Here is a 16,364-nt window from a genome sequence, read left to right on the forward strand (position 1 = left end):
TTCAAGACCGTCTCTCTAGTCGGTTTCCCGTACAAAAAATGAAACAGGCTTTTGTACCAGACATCGAGAGACCCCTTAGTAAACTTCAATACAGAAAATTAGACAAATCAATCTTTAGTTTAAAATCTTTGTGTTGTGTCACTATGACACCTATGCAGCTCAACAGGGAAACGCTGTCTGGACATTGTTTAGAAATTGTATATGCTTTGAAGAGAAGCCTCAGCTCACTGGGACTATAAATTCAATCATTATTATCAAACCTTTCTGGTTAAGACTTTGGAACGGCCTGCCTGAGGAGAACAAGCCACCTGAATCAGTATTCTAGTTTAGAATAAAGCTGGAAAACTCACCTTTTCAGTCTTTCAAATTCTTAATGACTCCATAATGTTGCTACTTCAACTTGTACGGACGCCGAGAATGGCTGCACTTACTTACTTACTTACTTACTTAATAATCGTGAGAATTATTTTATTATCTCAAGATAACAAAGCTTGTTTTCTCGAGATAACAAGATAAATTAACTCCTTGTCCGGCCATTCCTGGCTTCTGTAATTTTATGCAATTTTTGTGTCTACTTTATTTTTTAATGTTCTGCTTTTGCTTGTTTTGCCTGTTCTGCCAGATATTTTTAACCTTTCAAAAAGTATTGGTCCTCTGTTTTTAGTCTCACTCTCTACTATCCTGCGATTAGTTTCAAAAGACAAAAATGTGTTTCACTATTAAACTTAATCACTACTTTGACCACCCTCTCTACTCCAAGTCTACAAAACACTGTGAACATCAAACGTCTCTTTCATATTAATATTCCCACCCATCCTAACACAGTCACAACATACTACATCACTCAAATAAAATATGCTCTGTAAATGACCTTTTAATCAAAGTTATTATATTTTCAATAAATAATTCTGTGCTTTTGTGCCCTCTAGCAATTTAAGTAGCAAAATATAGTGTTACATCCCGATAGCAGCTTTCTCCCTTTACTTCTCATTGTCAATGCAACAGCTGGATGAGAAATGTCTGATTTTAAGTAAAAAAAAAAAACAACAACATGAAAATCTTACAGTGAATAATTCATGTCCCTCACACATCCTCAGAAATAAATACAGTAATCGAAGGAAGAAGTGACAATGTAAACAGACACAAAGCAGAGCTGTGTTCAGACAGATGCTAAATCAGACAGAACATCAAACTTGTCGATTATTTGCTCGTTGCTGCAGGGTGGAGGGAGGGGGATGGGATTGGGGGGGGGGGGGGGGGGGGGGGGTCACAGTTGGAGTACCTACTTTCCTTCCTATGTTAGCGAAGCAAAGAAATCTGCACTGTGTATGCCGCCTCCAGTCTGCCGATGTGGACACATACCCCATATTTATTTAATTTCATTACATTTCTTTTTCCTTTTTGTTCAAATAAAAATCAACAAATATACAAACGGTTCATGTTTCAAGACCTAAATTTCCTAACACTTTGTGGTTTACATTCAGGAACATTCATGTTGAGTGAAAAAAAAAATGAAGCAATAACCAAACAAAAGAGAAGAGAAAATAAAAAAACCAAAACATATTCACAAGAATTCTTTATGAAGACTATTCATCGCCATACAGTTATCATATGTTACAGCTTATTACTAGTTTCTAGCAGTCCAGACTCCCTTCCAGGGTGATGAGTTATTATAGTTTCTCCTTCGAGGGGATCCAGATATAGGGTCCTGAATGTTCCTCTATGACCTGTTTGCAGTGGTTATAAATGTCCTCTAAGGTGTCTCCTTGAACCAGGGCTGCAAAGCAAATGGAACTCTTTATTTATGGTGGAAGTTTGTAGGTACATTCAATTAACATCATTACAGTCACACAACATGCACATTTTCACACGTGAAGGCTCAGAGCTGTCACATGTTTAAAGCCCCCATGTGTGAGACTTGTCATCTCTGATCTGTTGTGGAAAAGTAAAAAAGACCCTGTGGAGGCGCTCACTCAGTATTTGACACTTTAGTTTCTACAAACAAAATGTTAAATATGCTATTATCACATAATAAACTGACACACAGGGGCTTTGACATTGGCTTATCTTGCTAGATAAAATAATTCCACATTTTTAAAATTTATATTTGAATGTTTTAATAAAAGTTGGAGTTAAAAATTAGGACAATAACTTTAAACAACTGCACTAAAAGTCAACATTTTTACGCATGCTGGAATCTTAAAAAATAAATAAATAAATGAATATTAGAATCGTAAGTCAAATCCTCCCTTGATTCTGTTACAAAACTGTTATTTCACACTAATATTCACTGACATGTATGTCTACACTTGTATGTGAGAGGAGTGCCATAAAAAAAGAATAAATCTCTATTTATTCATATATTTATTTTTGCAGATTTATTTCTGTAGATATTTAAAAATATATTTCTACCGTATCATGTCATTTATTTATTTATATCACTCTACGTTCTTTATTGTTTGCCCTATTGCTTTTGTTGTTCAATGAAAGATCCAGGAGCCAAGTTATCAATCAGCTGTACATGCATGTGTGTGTATATACATAAAATAAGTAAGGCATATTATATAATATATAAAAATAAATATTTATATATATCATTGTATATACAGAAATACACAGAAATAAACAAAAACATGAGAAAATAAATGAAAATGCTTGTAATTATTCTTTCATAGTTTGTTGTTGTCTATATTTCTACATTTATTCATTCTTTTATTTATTCCTCTTCATATCTCCATGTTGTTTTCTTATTCTTTTACAGATTTTTTTTTTTTATTGCGCTCCTATAACTCCATACACTGACAGTCTGGATGGGACTGGTAGTTCTGTCATCTGCATGCGTCCATGTGAGCACACCTTCCTCACTCTTTCTGTTCTAGGATCAGTTGGAAGCAGAGACCTCATGTTTGATTAAGGAGCTGGTCTGCCGTCCTCACATACTGTGTTTGAGCACAGAGATTCTTTTGTGTTTGTGCTTTTATTAACATCATACCTGTGAAGAATTCACCAAACTCCTGCTCCAGCTTCATCGCCCTGTCAAATGTCTTCTTGGCTTGTTCCTCTGTCAGTCTCTTATTCATGTCCCTGCACGGGGACAGAGGACAAAACATCGAAAACATAGATTTCTGTCTCAGATTTTAATTTCAACTTCAACTGTGAACTAAATTTACGTTAATTGAAGTTCCCCCATCTAGCATTTATAAGGAGTAGAGTAACAACAAAAATGATTCAAATGCTTTATAACACGCTATAATATCACTTCTATGTAGATATAAAGACATTTTAAGTATTTATTAATGTACAACATTTGTCTACAATGCTGACTTGTGCTTATAACTGCATTGCAGTGCATTATAAAACGTTTATTTATAAATGTTAAACAGGAGAGTTAAAGTGTTGCCAAATTCCAAGTCCTTCATTGACATTAAACAAAATGTGCAGTAAATATGTAGGTTGGGGTGGATTGTAGCATTACAAAAGAAATATTATTCAAAGGAAACTTGTGGGAATGTTCTGTAATAAAAGACAAAACGAGTACTCACATTAATGAATCAATTGATTTGGGTTTGATGAAGATGGCGATGGGATAAAGTTGTGCTACTTGTAGTCGTTTGATGGCGTTTCCAGACACATCCAGAATGCAGTGTTTACCCTGAGAATTTACAAGAGACGGATGCACCGCTTAAAACCACACACACTCATCTCTCAGGTTATATCAGAGCTGCACTATGCGAGATTTTTAAATCTTAAATCTCATATAGTGTCAATTTTAACTAACGTAAAAGTTCCATCCAGAGAAAGATGGTAGAGCTTTTCTTTCCTTTGGTATAGAAACCACACAGCAGCTGTGAAATGTACAGTCTTACACCAGACCTCTACACGTTTACATGTGTACTTCTATGTGTTGCAGCTAACATGCAGCTTCTGTGATCGAGTAAAGCGTCTCACCCTCTCAGCCACGTATTTTACAGACTGGACACTGGTTCCGTACAGGTTATCATTGTACTGTCCCGCCTCGATGAACTTGTGCTCTTGGATGTCCTTCTCCATCTGCTCTCTGGACATCACAAAGTGGTAGTCCCGCCCGTCCACCTCGTAGTCCCTCTTCGGCCGAGTGGTATCTTTGGCGCAAAGAGGACAAGAAGCTCTTTACTATTTAGTCATTAACATCAGATGTTTAACCTTCAAAGAGGAGCTCGCTCAAGTCTAAAAGATATGCAGCAATGCTCTACACAAATATTAACACTGTACGTCATTGTCTAATTAGCTGGGACACCTTGGGAACCTCCTTTCCACACCACTGATACTGTCAGGGCCAATTCTTTAATCACAGATACAATCACTTTACTGGTAGATTTATTAATTTAGGAGAGCCCCCTGCTGCTCTGTGCTGTAAAACCTGACCACAGTGGCAAACAGAGTTCAGTCTGTTGTTTAAGCAAGTACATTTACCCATGTACTGTCCTTTCAATGTATCACTTTACTACTTTATACTTCTAGTCCACTACAGTTAGAGGTAAATGTACTTTTTACTCCAGTTGTCTGACACATTTAGTTACTACTAGTTCCTTGTCATATTTCCTGAAAAGCTAATAAAAAAATGATTTTTGGATTGTGACTTCTTATTAAAAATCAGTGTTTAGTTGAGGCCACTTGTCATGTTTCAGATGTTCCATCAAAGAGACGTTTCCCCTCTAAACTTTTCACAGGGTTTGAAGGAGGAATATGTAGCGATTGCACATCTAAAGATAAGTACAGCAGTCCAAATGAGTTGGAACTATAGACTATATATTAAATAGCTCCCACAGGCTGCAGGAGCTCCACAGGAGTGCAACAGGCCTCGAAAATTGACAATAACAAGCGAGCGTGAGTCCTCCACTGTAAGCTGATCAGCTGTTTATAAATGTCAATTTCCTGTAAAGTTAGGCCCGTTATCCTGTAAACAAAAGCCCACTGCTCTCAAGTAACACACTCTGCACAATGAGTTAAGTGTCTGCCTGTATCACTGCCTGCCAAACTCCATCAACATTTTGCTCAATTTAACAGTTATGAACATCTACTCCTTCTACAACATTGTTAATGCTTTCTTACGACTCATAAACAGACACTTACTCATTTGACAACATACAGCATTCATCTGAAGTCTAATTAATGTGAATCAGACGTACAAAACAGTTTTTCCGGCCCAGAATATAATTTTCAAAGGGGGACACTGCAGCTGCAGCGTTGCTGTCTGAGAAGTGAATATTTCAACTGAACATGTTTCCTTATCTCTGATGGCACATTGTGGTTATTTTATGATTTATTACAGTAAATATTACAGTAAATATCCTTTAAGTATCCAATATTTCACAAAGATTAGAGAAAAGTCCAAAAAATGGCAACAAATTTGTGTATCAGCACTTGCTTTTACTTGTTTCCTCTCCCATTAATCATCCCACGACCTCTCAGATTTCTCTGGTGAGCCTCTTAGGTTGGCACAAAACTGCCTAACTGTATATCAGGAAGTTAAAATCATGAATCATCAGTAATGATTTAATTCTGTCTCTAATATAGTGAATCTGTTTCCAACAATGAGCACTTGTACTTTAAGTACATTTAACTGATGATGCTTTACATTTTATAGGATCATATTTTCACATTGTGGTATTGATACTTTTACTTAATCTAAGGATCTGAGTACTTCTGTATACTGAATGTGAATCTAACTATGGTACACGCTTACCTCTAAAGATATCCACTCACATGTTTAAGAGCTGCTCATGAAATTTGCACAAAAGAGCAAATGGGAAAACTAAACGTTGTCACATGTATTTTTCCCCATTCATGGATGGCACCTTCACTGGCTTTTGGTATTTTATCTATTAGGTAAAACATGGAGGGAAAAGGGATGGCTGCTCCACTTGTGTGTTATGAAAACCAGAATGTTCTTTGAGCTTTTGTAAATAAGGAATTCCTAATTTTTTCATTGTTAGTATATAATGTGCATCCAATTTTGCGCAAATTTCACTGGATATCTTTACAGAAGAGAGGATGGCTGATAATGAATGCTTCTAATAAGTGTACTATCATCTAAACACTAGTGTCCCTACCACTGACAACTTTAATCTGGTTCTACACAAACAGATATTCAAAAGGAGTAAAAGGAGTCAAGTGTTTATGGGGACAAATAACTTCAAGAGTCACTTTCTAAAGACAGGGATGAATCAAATTCAGCTTATGGGCTCACTTACCTTGGTGCCCTGAACTGTTGGCAGCTTTATATGGTTTAAAGGTACATCGAAATAAAAGAGATGGTAAATCAAAACATGCAAAATTAAAACTGCTTTGGCTGATGAAGAACATGTTACACAAATCACAGAGGAGCGGATGATCCTGTTAGGATGATGAGCCAAAATGGGATTATAGTTATGATATTAGAGGAAAAGGGTTTTTTAGCCACAAATAAGCAGTATTAAAAAAAAAAGTAAATGATCTATGTCAGTTTTCTCAACTACCATATCAAGTTTATCTATCAAGTTTCAGATAAACTTGTTTTTCATTTAATTAAAGCATAGTAAATGCATTCTGTGTAACAATGTGTACTGCATTCAACTTTCTTTTTTGTGCAATTTGTTTCAAGTCTTCCACAGACCGTCAGAGATATAAAGCGAAGACTTTGGTACATGAGACTGGAGGACACTGGCGTAAAGAGTTGATGATGTTGGTGTGCAATGAAACGTAAAACATTACGTGGACTCCACAGTGGAAATGATCACGGTCATGACTAATGGATCAGTGGGTAAACACATCGATATACACAATCATTTCACCACTTCTACTCATTGTCATTATCATCATATCATGACACAAATATTATGTAATGGCTGTAATTTTACATATTTTTTGTTTCACTTAAAATCCAGCTGTGTTTCCATGATCTACTTACGTGGCACACAAGAGCCAAACTTGTCTGGGAACTCTGATATCAGGTCATCATTAATTCTGTCCTTCATCGGCCCGAGGATGATGACGGGTCTGGCATAATTAACTGGAAAGAAGAACAAACACTGACTGCACCTCTTAAACAAATCTTCTGAAGTTCATTTTCATGTGCTGAGACTTCAAAAATGCATTACAAGAATCCTGTATATTTTATATAAACAGAAATATGAAAGCATGGATAACAAGGTGTGGACAATAGTGGACCAAAGTCGATGTCAGTCCTGCTGAGCACTGCATCATGTGTGACACAAACAAACTACAAGCATCCAAAATGACCACAGGTGTCCAAATGCACCGTACGCGTGAGCAATACATTAACACACTGTAGTTCATATGTTGAGCGCTGCTTAATGATACACTAACGGGAAAATGAAAACTTACTTTCTTGCCGCAGCACAGGTTCATATGAGAGAATCACGTCGTCTTGACTCCCTGGTGGGTGGACAGTGAGAAATATTAGTATGCTATCTGGACAAATACTCAAAAGCAACATGCCACACGTGCATGAAAGCATATATCACAGAACAGGACTGTTATATTTGGTCGATCTTACTAATGTTCTCCACAGACGTGTATACAGCTCATGATGAATAAATTCATCACATGGTACACTGTCACAATTTAAACTGAATCAAAGAATTAATCAAAATTTTATTCACTTTGAAACATTTATTGATATTTTGACCTTAAGTTTAGCATCCCCTACTTCTCCAGCTATCCAACTGAATTAATTCAGGAAACTTCAAACAATTTGGCATAAAACCGAATATGAGATTTAAAGATAACTGGCGAAAAAGTAAACTACGCTGGTTTTAAGTTACCTGATGTTTCAGTAACTTCGCTGTACAGACATTTAGCAAATCATTTCATTTTCTGCTGAACAAAAGTGATGCTCTATCTCAGCTCATGGGGATGTTAAGTGCATTTATAGTGGTTTCAATGAGAAATTCTGACATGAAGTTTTTTGAAAAACACTAAAGTATTTCACCTTCAGAAAAGATGCCAACTCTGCTAGTGGGTAAGGGCTCTTAAATCAACCTGAAGGTCTATGTCTGTTTCCTAAACGGCCGAAATGTTCACTCTAACAGTAAATGACGATTTAAAGATAACTTACAAAGACAACAGACACAATTGTGACATGCTGCAAAATTCTCAAACTGACATGCTCTTAAGCGTAGACAAAAACATTACAGCTGTTTATGTCAGTGTCATGCAAACATGCATTGAACATCATCAACATGTGAAGAATGGAGTCAGTACAGGGTGCAGTTATTGAAAAAAAAAGTCTGTTCAGCATGCTAATGTAAGTTTGTTAGGCTCCGGAGCAGAAGAGTCACTGTGGTGGCTCATTAACCAGAGTGTGAAAACCCTCCAGGCGGTCTTTAGTGTCAGTGCTGCTTCACCCACACCCACATGTGACGGTCTGACGCGGCATCTTCACACACTGTAAACCCCGATTCACCCATGACACATCATTTTATTGTAGCGTCCACACATATGTTCAGGACTGTCAAAATGACATGAAAACTTCAGGCTGACATATTTTTATCAACAAGTCTTGATTTTTTTTTTATTATTTGTGTGATTGTGTTAAATTAACTAAAAAACGGTTGTACAAATATGTACTCAACGTTTTTATGTTTATATAAGATGTGGTCACTTTCTTGCTGTGATCAGTTGTTTGCTGAACACAAAATGTTTCACTTTCTAAACATAAAACTGCATCAATTCCCTGTTGCATTTTTACTGACATTTTTTTTCTTGTACTCAGAATTCAGTAAAAATGATTCAAACTAACAAAATGAAGAGCTGACTCTTCAAACTGAGAAAATTAAGCATTGAACATGTTTTCTCAAGTTCAGTTAACTTAAATCAATTGGTTTAAAAAAAAACTCAAATAAGACCTTAAACTAATTATTCAACCTAAGTTCAGTTAACTTGCATTTTTAAGTTGAAGTAACTTAAAATTATTTATAGTGGGGTTGTTTAATAGCTGTTTAAGGTCAAACTATATAAAGCAGGGAGATAAGTAATTTAAATCAGCCTCTGTAAGCATATTAAAATAATGAAACTAAACATCTCATTCTCTTCAGACTTAATTTTTGATCAATCCTAGTTCACAAAAAACTAAAAAGTGTAAGAAATCCTTACATGACTGTCATTGCTCTATCAGATATACTATTAGATATAAAAACAACAATAGTTTGCAAGACCACCCAGCAAGTGGCACCTTTTACCCAAAAACAAACCAAACCTAAATGCCTCTGATGAGTTTAGTGACGCTGCTTCACCCCTTGTGACAAAGTTAACAGACTTCAAACTGAGCAACAAGACAAATCCAGCAGATGCAGCATGCAACAGTGCAGGGTGGGGGGTCAGGGGATAAGACAGACTTGAGGAATCATTCCTAGACCAACTTACTGAATGTCTTTGTCCCATACCCATCATCACCTATCCCCAGGATGTCCTATTAGCCGTCCAGAGAGAGCCAGAACAAAAGAAAGAGGAAGGAGGACAGCCGCAACATAAGCAAGAGGTCTGAGGACAGAGCTGTGGATCTGTGTCTGTCCAGACACTGAGCAGCCAGCAGGGAGAGCCAAATACAACCTGATAACACACAGTCAGGCTGAGACTGAACCTAAATGATCTCTGAAGTGAAACTGGGTCGTACAACATCACCATATGGGGACGAATCACAGGAAAATGAACAGCTTTGACTTTGGCTTCTCTCCTGCTGACTGATCAGCGTCCAAGCCAGAACATCTCTGACTGTGATCCAACAGGAAGAGAAGGAAAACAAAGACGACAGGAACAAGAGATCACGAGAGGCCTCTGTCCCTGAAATCCACCTGTAAATCCCCTGTCATGTGACCTACACTGACTCACTGCGTGGAGGTACATGTGTGTCTGTGAGCTTTACTTACGGTCTGAATCACTGCCATCCTGCTCACCCTCTTTGTTCTTGTAGAATGGGAACTTTCGTGTAAAGATGAAATTCTTTTTACGTTTGTCATTGAATGACTGTGAAGGGAGAGAGAGCACGGGGCAAACAGGTACATCTGTCACGATCATGCAGACAAAACAACCACTGAGCAAAGTGGGATGTCAAGAAGTTCTGACAGTGAAAAATGAATATCTGTTTCTTACAGATCCCGTGGGCTGTTCAATGTGTCTGTGTTTTCACTCGACTATAAGATAGATTTCTTTTTATCAAAGTAGGTCACAATTAACAGTGACCACAATGATGCTCTAATCTATTTCCAGTTAGACCCCTTGGAAATTATTTTTAAAGATAAAATGATTAGAAGAACATTATAACAAGTATTTAATTGTTTAAGCAAAAAGGACAAACATACTGGTTCCATCCACTAAAGTGTGAGAATTTTCTGCTTTTCTCTGTTTTATATTATCATAAATGTAGTAACTTAGATTTTTGGACTGTTGATCAGACAAAAAGAAACAATGTTACAATGTGCCATGTTTTGTTTTGTTTTTTTTAACTTTTTTTTCTTTTCACTGTTTTATGGAAGTGAGAAAAAAGGAATCTGGTGATCCATTTTATAGGTCTGCTCTAAATTGTTTTCTATTTTTGTGTTTATGACTCGAGAACAGCTGAAAAATAAATTTTGCCAGGACAATAAAAAAAATGTTTTGGCAGGTTACAAAAAAGTGTCACAGCTGATTTTAGTGGCAATTAAAACACATTTTGAGCAAAACAAAAGACATGATGGTAATGTTGCATAACTTGCTAACACACAATATATGCACCTTGTGTTTAAAGTGCATGGATAATTTAGTCATCTAGAAGAAAACATGAATACTTTTAGTCCATCAAGGAATAGTGGTGCACTTCAGCCTCTTGTGGCCACATTGAATGTTACAACAACAAACACTTGGAGAATGGTTCATTCATTCATTCACAGCATCAGTCCTGAAAATAGTATTTAATCTAAATCCATGTTTAGATTTATTAAATGACATGATACATTTCCCATTAGATCTAAACATGCTGAATATTAATTACTATAACGCAGTTTGCAAAGAAATGTATGCTTTTATTTTGGAAAAGCAAATCCCCCTCTGACTTCTGAGGTGTTCCTGGACCAGTTATCACAGTTCCTACCATTAGAGAGACCAATCTTGGAAAAAAAAAAATCATGGACATATTTGTCAAGAACTCTGGTCCCCACTATTTCTCTTAGTTTTTAAAGAACAGATCAATAGTGGACATTTTCTGGACTTTTTGGACCTGGACTTCTATGGTTTACAGCTTTCATATACACCATAAATTATGGACTATTTTTGTGTAGTTCTAAGTATTCTTTTTTGTTGTTGACTTTTCCTTTTCTTGTCTTTATTTGCTCCTTAGCTTGCTTGTCTGTCTGTTTTGTTTACTTGTGTGTATGGAAGTGGAGGGATGGGATAAGAAATCAAACTTAGAAAAATGATCATGACAAAAAAAAAATTCTCTTGCCAAAACTATTTTCAGACTTGTGTCACAGCCAAACAAAAAGGAACTTGTCCTTTAGTTTTTCTAGGAACACATCCTTCATGTTTTTTTTTACCTGTCAAAACTTATGTCTTGTGTCCTTTTTTTCAATAACACAGAAAAGACAACAATTTAGATCAGACTTAGAAAATGGATGACCAGAATTTCTTTCTCATATTACAGACTAAACAAATAATTAAAAAAAGAATTAGTTGTCTAGCTTTTGTTGATAGTAAATGGCTTGACTGAACAGCAACTGCTGTCTTTTTCTTTCTTTTATAACACATTTTATTGTCTGAATTGAACTTTTGCAGAAGCTAAAAACATTTTGTAAAATATACACCGAGCTCTGTTATCTGGGGGATAATGCTGTAGGTTGCAGTACTTCTTGACATGCCACAGTTGCGTCAGAGACATTTAAAGTAAAAGCAAGGTGAGAAAAGAGTTACAGACATCATGCTATGACAGAAGTAACATAAGTGGGGCTTAGTCAGAGAAGAGATTGTCATGAGCACAAAAAAACATGCAGTGATGGAAAGAAAAGATGAAACTTGAGGATGAGAGTTCAGATAATGTATATGCTGTCTGTATCATAATCTAAAGACAAAACTCTGACGTTTATGTGTAATATTTGTATAGCTATTGTACAGTTTTCATGCAGAGTGTCATACTATCTACTCCTTATTAAAAATGAAAATGTTAGACCTGCTATGATGGTTTTAGCTTGAAGCTGGTGGAATATACTTGCACTTTTAATGTAGGTGTATAAATGAAAAATCTGCATGAATAGTGAGACATGTAGATATTACAATATTATGTAAAACTTCAAAAGTAAATTATGAATGAACATCAAACTACAGTGAGAACAACAGAGCTACAGAACCAACATGTGACAGTAAACATGATGGTACCACAGGAAGTCATACAGTCACTGTGAGGATTTGAAGATGAACAGGAGGTTTGTGGGTCTATCTGAGCTACAATATGACTCATCTAATTAATGTGGTAATATAAATTGCCACTTTGTAGCTCTCATAAAGTCACTTACCCCTTTAGAGTCAAATGACCCTGGCTTGGCATTGAATTTCACAGTCTTTAGACGCGCCCGCTCTTTCCTTTCCACCCTGCCAAGCAAAGAGCCGTATCAGTCAGTCATTAACCAGATAGAGGAAATGAAATTACTCACCCTGACAGTAAGCTCAGCTACTAAAGGTTTTGAAAACTCTGGCTGAGGACAAGTCAAAAACACTTGTTCTCTAAGTGTCTTAGCATTTCTATTCTCCTCAGTCATTGCTGTAAACTTTGTATGAACATTTGGTTCCAAAACTTTTCCAGTTCCATACCTAAAAGAGAAAACTGGAGGCTCACTTGGACCCAAACATACAAAAATACACCATGCATTGTCATGAGATCTACACTTGTTTCAAAATGTATCTGAAATGTATTTATTTCATTATAAAAGCATATCACAACAGTAAGTTTCTCATCATCTCAAAACAAACTTTGGGAAACTTGCGCTGTCCAATAAAAAACTAGCGGGCTTTTAAATTGAAACAGATACAGGAAGAGTTTGTAATGAGACTATAATGCAGTAACTTTAATGAACAAACAGGAGTGGATCAGCATGGGACTACACACTTAAATACTCTAGTGGGAGCCCACATTTCCCATCACTCCTAGTGCTTGTCCTAGGCCTGTCTCTAATACAAGCCTGCTTCAAATAGAGGCCTTTCACCTTCTGCAGTTGAGGTAAATAATGTCCACTGTCAAGAAAAACGATATTTTTTTCTCATCCATTTCTTTTTATTATGTTTAAGCACCAATAATTAAAATTTTCTAATGTGTCCTATTTTTCTTCTCACATTAAGAGACAGGAGGAGGCTGCTGCTTTGTTTTCATGTTTGTTTGCTCATCAAATACTTTGGTTGGTTTGGTTTTCTTAAAAAAACGTTATAAAAGAAGGACACGCACATCCCCGAGGCTCAATGAGTTGGGTGCTGGATCACAAAATATCAAACGCGTAAAAAGAGAAAAAAGGCAGGATCCGCACACCAAAAGAGCTCCCATACGAAAATTTATTAATGTGATGTTTTGAGCTGAACACTTTTTGTGTGCAGATCCTGCTTTTTTTTCTCTTTTTATGGTTTGGTTTTCTTGTCATGCTGAAACTTTGTATGTTGACTGTTTCATCTGTTTAAAATTTATACATACAGTACATATTCTGTAAATATATATTTTATATTTTTTCATATTTTATTTTTATTTCTTTATTTTGAAATTGTAAATATAATTCTTACAGTGCTTTGGCAATACTGTATTTCATTATGGCCATGGCAATAAAGAAATCTGAATGACCAAATAAAAACTGGTCCCTAAGACCCTAAAACTGGGAAACACAAATGTTGAGGTATATCAATATGTTGTCAATGAGCTCTCTAATATGTGCTTGCATGTATGTACTGGATCCACCTTTATTCAGATGTGTGGACTGCTGTTTGATCTGAGTCAAGTCTTCCTGATGAAGGCAAGTGCTGATTTATTTTAATGTGTCAGCCCATATTTAGTGAAGGCTTTTTGTTTTAAACCATCCACTGGAGGTCTGGGATTGAATTTCTTATTCCACACCCTAGTAATGGGTGAGGGCATACTTTAAAATTTTTCTCCTTCTTCTTTTTAAAATCATTATTTTTTCCCTCTATGATCACCAGTGTGTGTGGGGAACACCAGAGGCGCTCCCTTTGTCATCCTGTGTCCTCTTAAACTGTGGAGTTTACTGATAAACTGCTGTCTGTGTCTCAAAAGACGTTCCCTCCAGCTCGTTCATGGAAGCACTATCATGTGACTAATGATTGTACCTCTTTTAGGGCAATCAATATTATCCTCACTAATCATTTTCAGACATCTAGAACTTCCTCATTCAGAAACAGATATCTCTCCAGTGCTCACCGTCTCTTGCTGGGGATGACACCCATTTCCTCACTGTCGCCGTGCGGGGTGACACGGCGTGCCTGCCACCACTCATCATCCGAGGCGTTGATGACGTGGAGGATGTCCCCGTACCTGAAGCTGAGCCCTTGGCTGGGGAGGCCGCTGTCTTTTGACCTCTCATAGTCAAACAGTGCCCTGTTTGGTGGATGATAGCAGGATTATCAGGATTAACATTGCAAATACATTGATCCATTTCTTTCGCTGTCATACCTCCATGTGAGGTCTTTTATAATTCTGCAGAGAGAAACTAGAAGCACAGCATTACCAGGTCAGAGAATAGTGACTGCTGCTCCACGGGGGTTACTATAATAAGAAATGTTCTTCTGTTTCAGTCACAGATCTCAAACCTGTTTTTACGCTAACATGTATGTGTGCGTCCAATCTTTACATTACTTCAGTCCACACAACCTGTTACATAAAGACATATCATTGTGGCATTATTCTTCTCAGTCCTCTGTATAAAAGGTAAAAAACAAAACCTTTTAAAATACAGTATTCATACCATTTTGCCTGGAATAAACTGGTGTGGACATGTGAGGACATTTGGGACACGGAATGGACGGCTTCTTATTTCCTCAAAATTTTCTGACTTTAGCTTGAACATCCAAAACTAGGGTAAAATCCAAAAGAGACCAACCTCACATAGAGTGATCTCTTTTGATTGGTTCGCAGGGATCCCGACCCAGAGCTCATGCTGTGGTTCATCATCTGTTCCCGCAGGTCATGGATTTTGGCCTCAAAACGCCCGTACTCTGCAAGACAAGATTAGAACAAATCAAGCCTGACAGCCAGGTCTGCATTCAGACTCCAGTGCATCCTGGGAGAGAGGAGGAGGTCAACCTACTGATGCTATCAAAACTGAAAGTGTTCCCTATTAAGAAAAAGAGAGTTTACTTGAATTCTTGATTACCTTCACTATAATAAAAGTAATGCAGATGATGAACAAGAGAGGAAAGAAAGTGTAGTTGAGGTAAATTTCCACTCAAAATGTTTTATTCTATAGTATTTTCATTGTGGGTTCCACACAGAGCACTGGATGCCCATTTCCATTACTTAGGCACATAGATACATACAGTAGAGATACATACATCTACAGTCAATATAGACAATATTAGGTTTTCAAAATCATGTAATAATGCTCCCAATATCATGTGCAGCTGTGCTTTTTAAAACATCATGTGCAGTGTTACATTTTATTACTTTTCAACATCATTGCCAATGCAACTTTTCCGTTTATTTTGCTTTACCCATTTTACTTTACTTCTCTTTATATTTATCTTTATATTCATTGCTTTATTGTTTTTATTCTCATGTTACTCTTAGTTTGGAGCAGTGTTTGGCACAGGACATCCTTCAGAATTAAATAAGTTCTATTTTATCTGATCTTTCTCTTAAAATATACCACCAAAGTCCATTACATTTCCTTCAGTCATGTAAAAGTACATGCCAAACTGTATGTACTGAACACATTTGTTTGTTTTTGTAAGTGACTACAAGCCTGTGACATAAACTGATGTTTAAACAGCAGTTATAAAATTAACACCCTCACATGTTCACAAAAAAAGAGGCAATCTCACATGTTGCTGCATGGACAGAAACGTCCTCTATTAGACCGAGAATAGACAAACCTACAGATCATTTATTTTGTCTTGTTGACACTGATGCACTCAGCGTGACCCAGTGAGTGACGTCTGCAGCCATGAACCGAGTTGCTCTTGGCAAAGTAAAAGAGGATGTCAGAATGTGAAAAGCCATCACTCCGTTGACAAGTCTGTTTTCCTGACAGTGCAGTTAGTATGAGGATGATAAAACTGATAACTGGAGGCATGGCTGGCTAATCTGTCACTTAAAGAACACCGACCAGTGAAGAGACGTGACATGTTCTGTCATGACACAAACAACC

At 36.8% G+C, this 16,364-nt stretch overlaps 1 protein-coding gene across 24 annotated transcripts in view; it reads right to left on the reverse strand.

Moving 5' to 3' along the window:
• Window positions 1-856: 856 nt before the first annotated feature.
• The window catches only part of dlg2 (discs, large homolog 2 (Drosophila)), a 279,866-nt gene continuing 264,358 nt past the window's right edge, over window positions 857-16,364 (reverse strand). For 16 of the 24 annotated variants that reach the window (XM_084730723.1, XM_084730741.1, XM_084730739.1 and 13 more), the window contains 11 exons: window positions 15,099-15,213; window positions 14,420-14,596; window positions 12,522-12,597; window positions 9,909-10,005; window positions 7,366-7,416; window positions 6,929-7,030; window positions 6,234-6,257; window positions 3,949-4,121; window positions 3,543-3,652; window positions 2,993-3,084; window positions 857-1,777 (listed from right to left, as the gene is read on the reverse strand). In XM_084730723.1, coding sequence (XP_084586849.1) covers window positions 1,671-1,777; window positions 2,993-3,084; window positions 3,543-3,652; window positions 3,949-4,121; window positions 6,234-6,257; window positions 6,929-7,030; window positions 7,366-7,416; window positions 9,909-10,005; window positions 12,522-12,597; window positions 14,420-14,596; window positions 15,099-15,213 — 1,124 coding nt within the window. In that variant the 3' untranslated portion in view covers window positions 857-1,670. Of the gene's footprint in view, window positions 1,778-2,992; window positions 3,085-3,542; window positions 3,653-3,948; window positions 4,122-6,233; window positions 6,258-6,928; window positions 7,031-7,365; window positions 7,417-9,405; window positions 9,452-9,908; window positions 10,006-12,521; window positions 12,598-14,419; window positions 14,597-15,098; window positions 15,214-16,364 lie in introns of all 24 variants that reach the window. The other 8 variants (XM_084730746.1, XM_084730744.1, XM_084730730.1 and 5 more) reach the window with 3 other exon arrangements.

Source organism: Lutjanus erythropterus, chromosome 11 (assembly GCF_056507025.1).
Source record: "Lutjanus erythropterus isolate fLutEry1 chromosome 11, fLutEry1.hap2, whole genome shotgun sequence".
In the NCBI taxonomy this organism is placed as follows: domain Eukaryota; kingdom Metazoa; phylum Chordata; class Actinopteri; order Lutjaniformes; family Lutjanidae; genus Lutjanus; species Lutjanus erythropterus.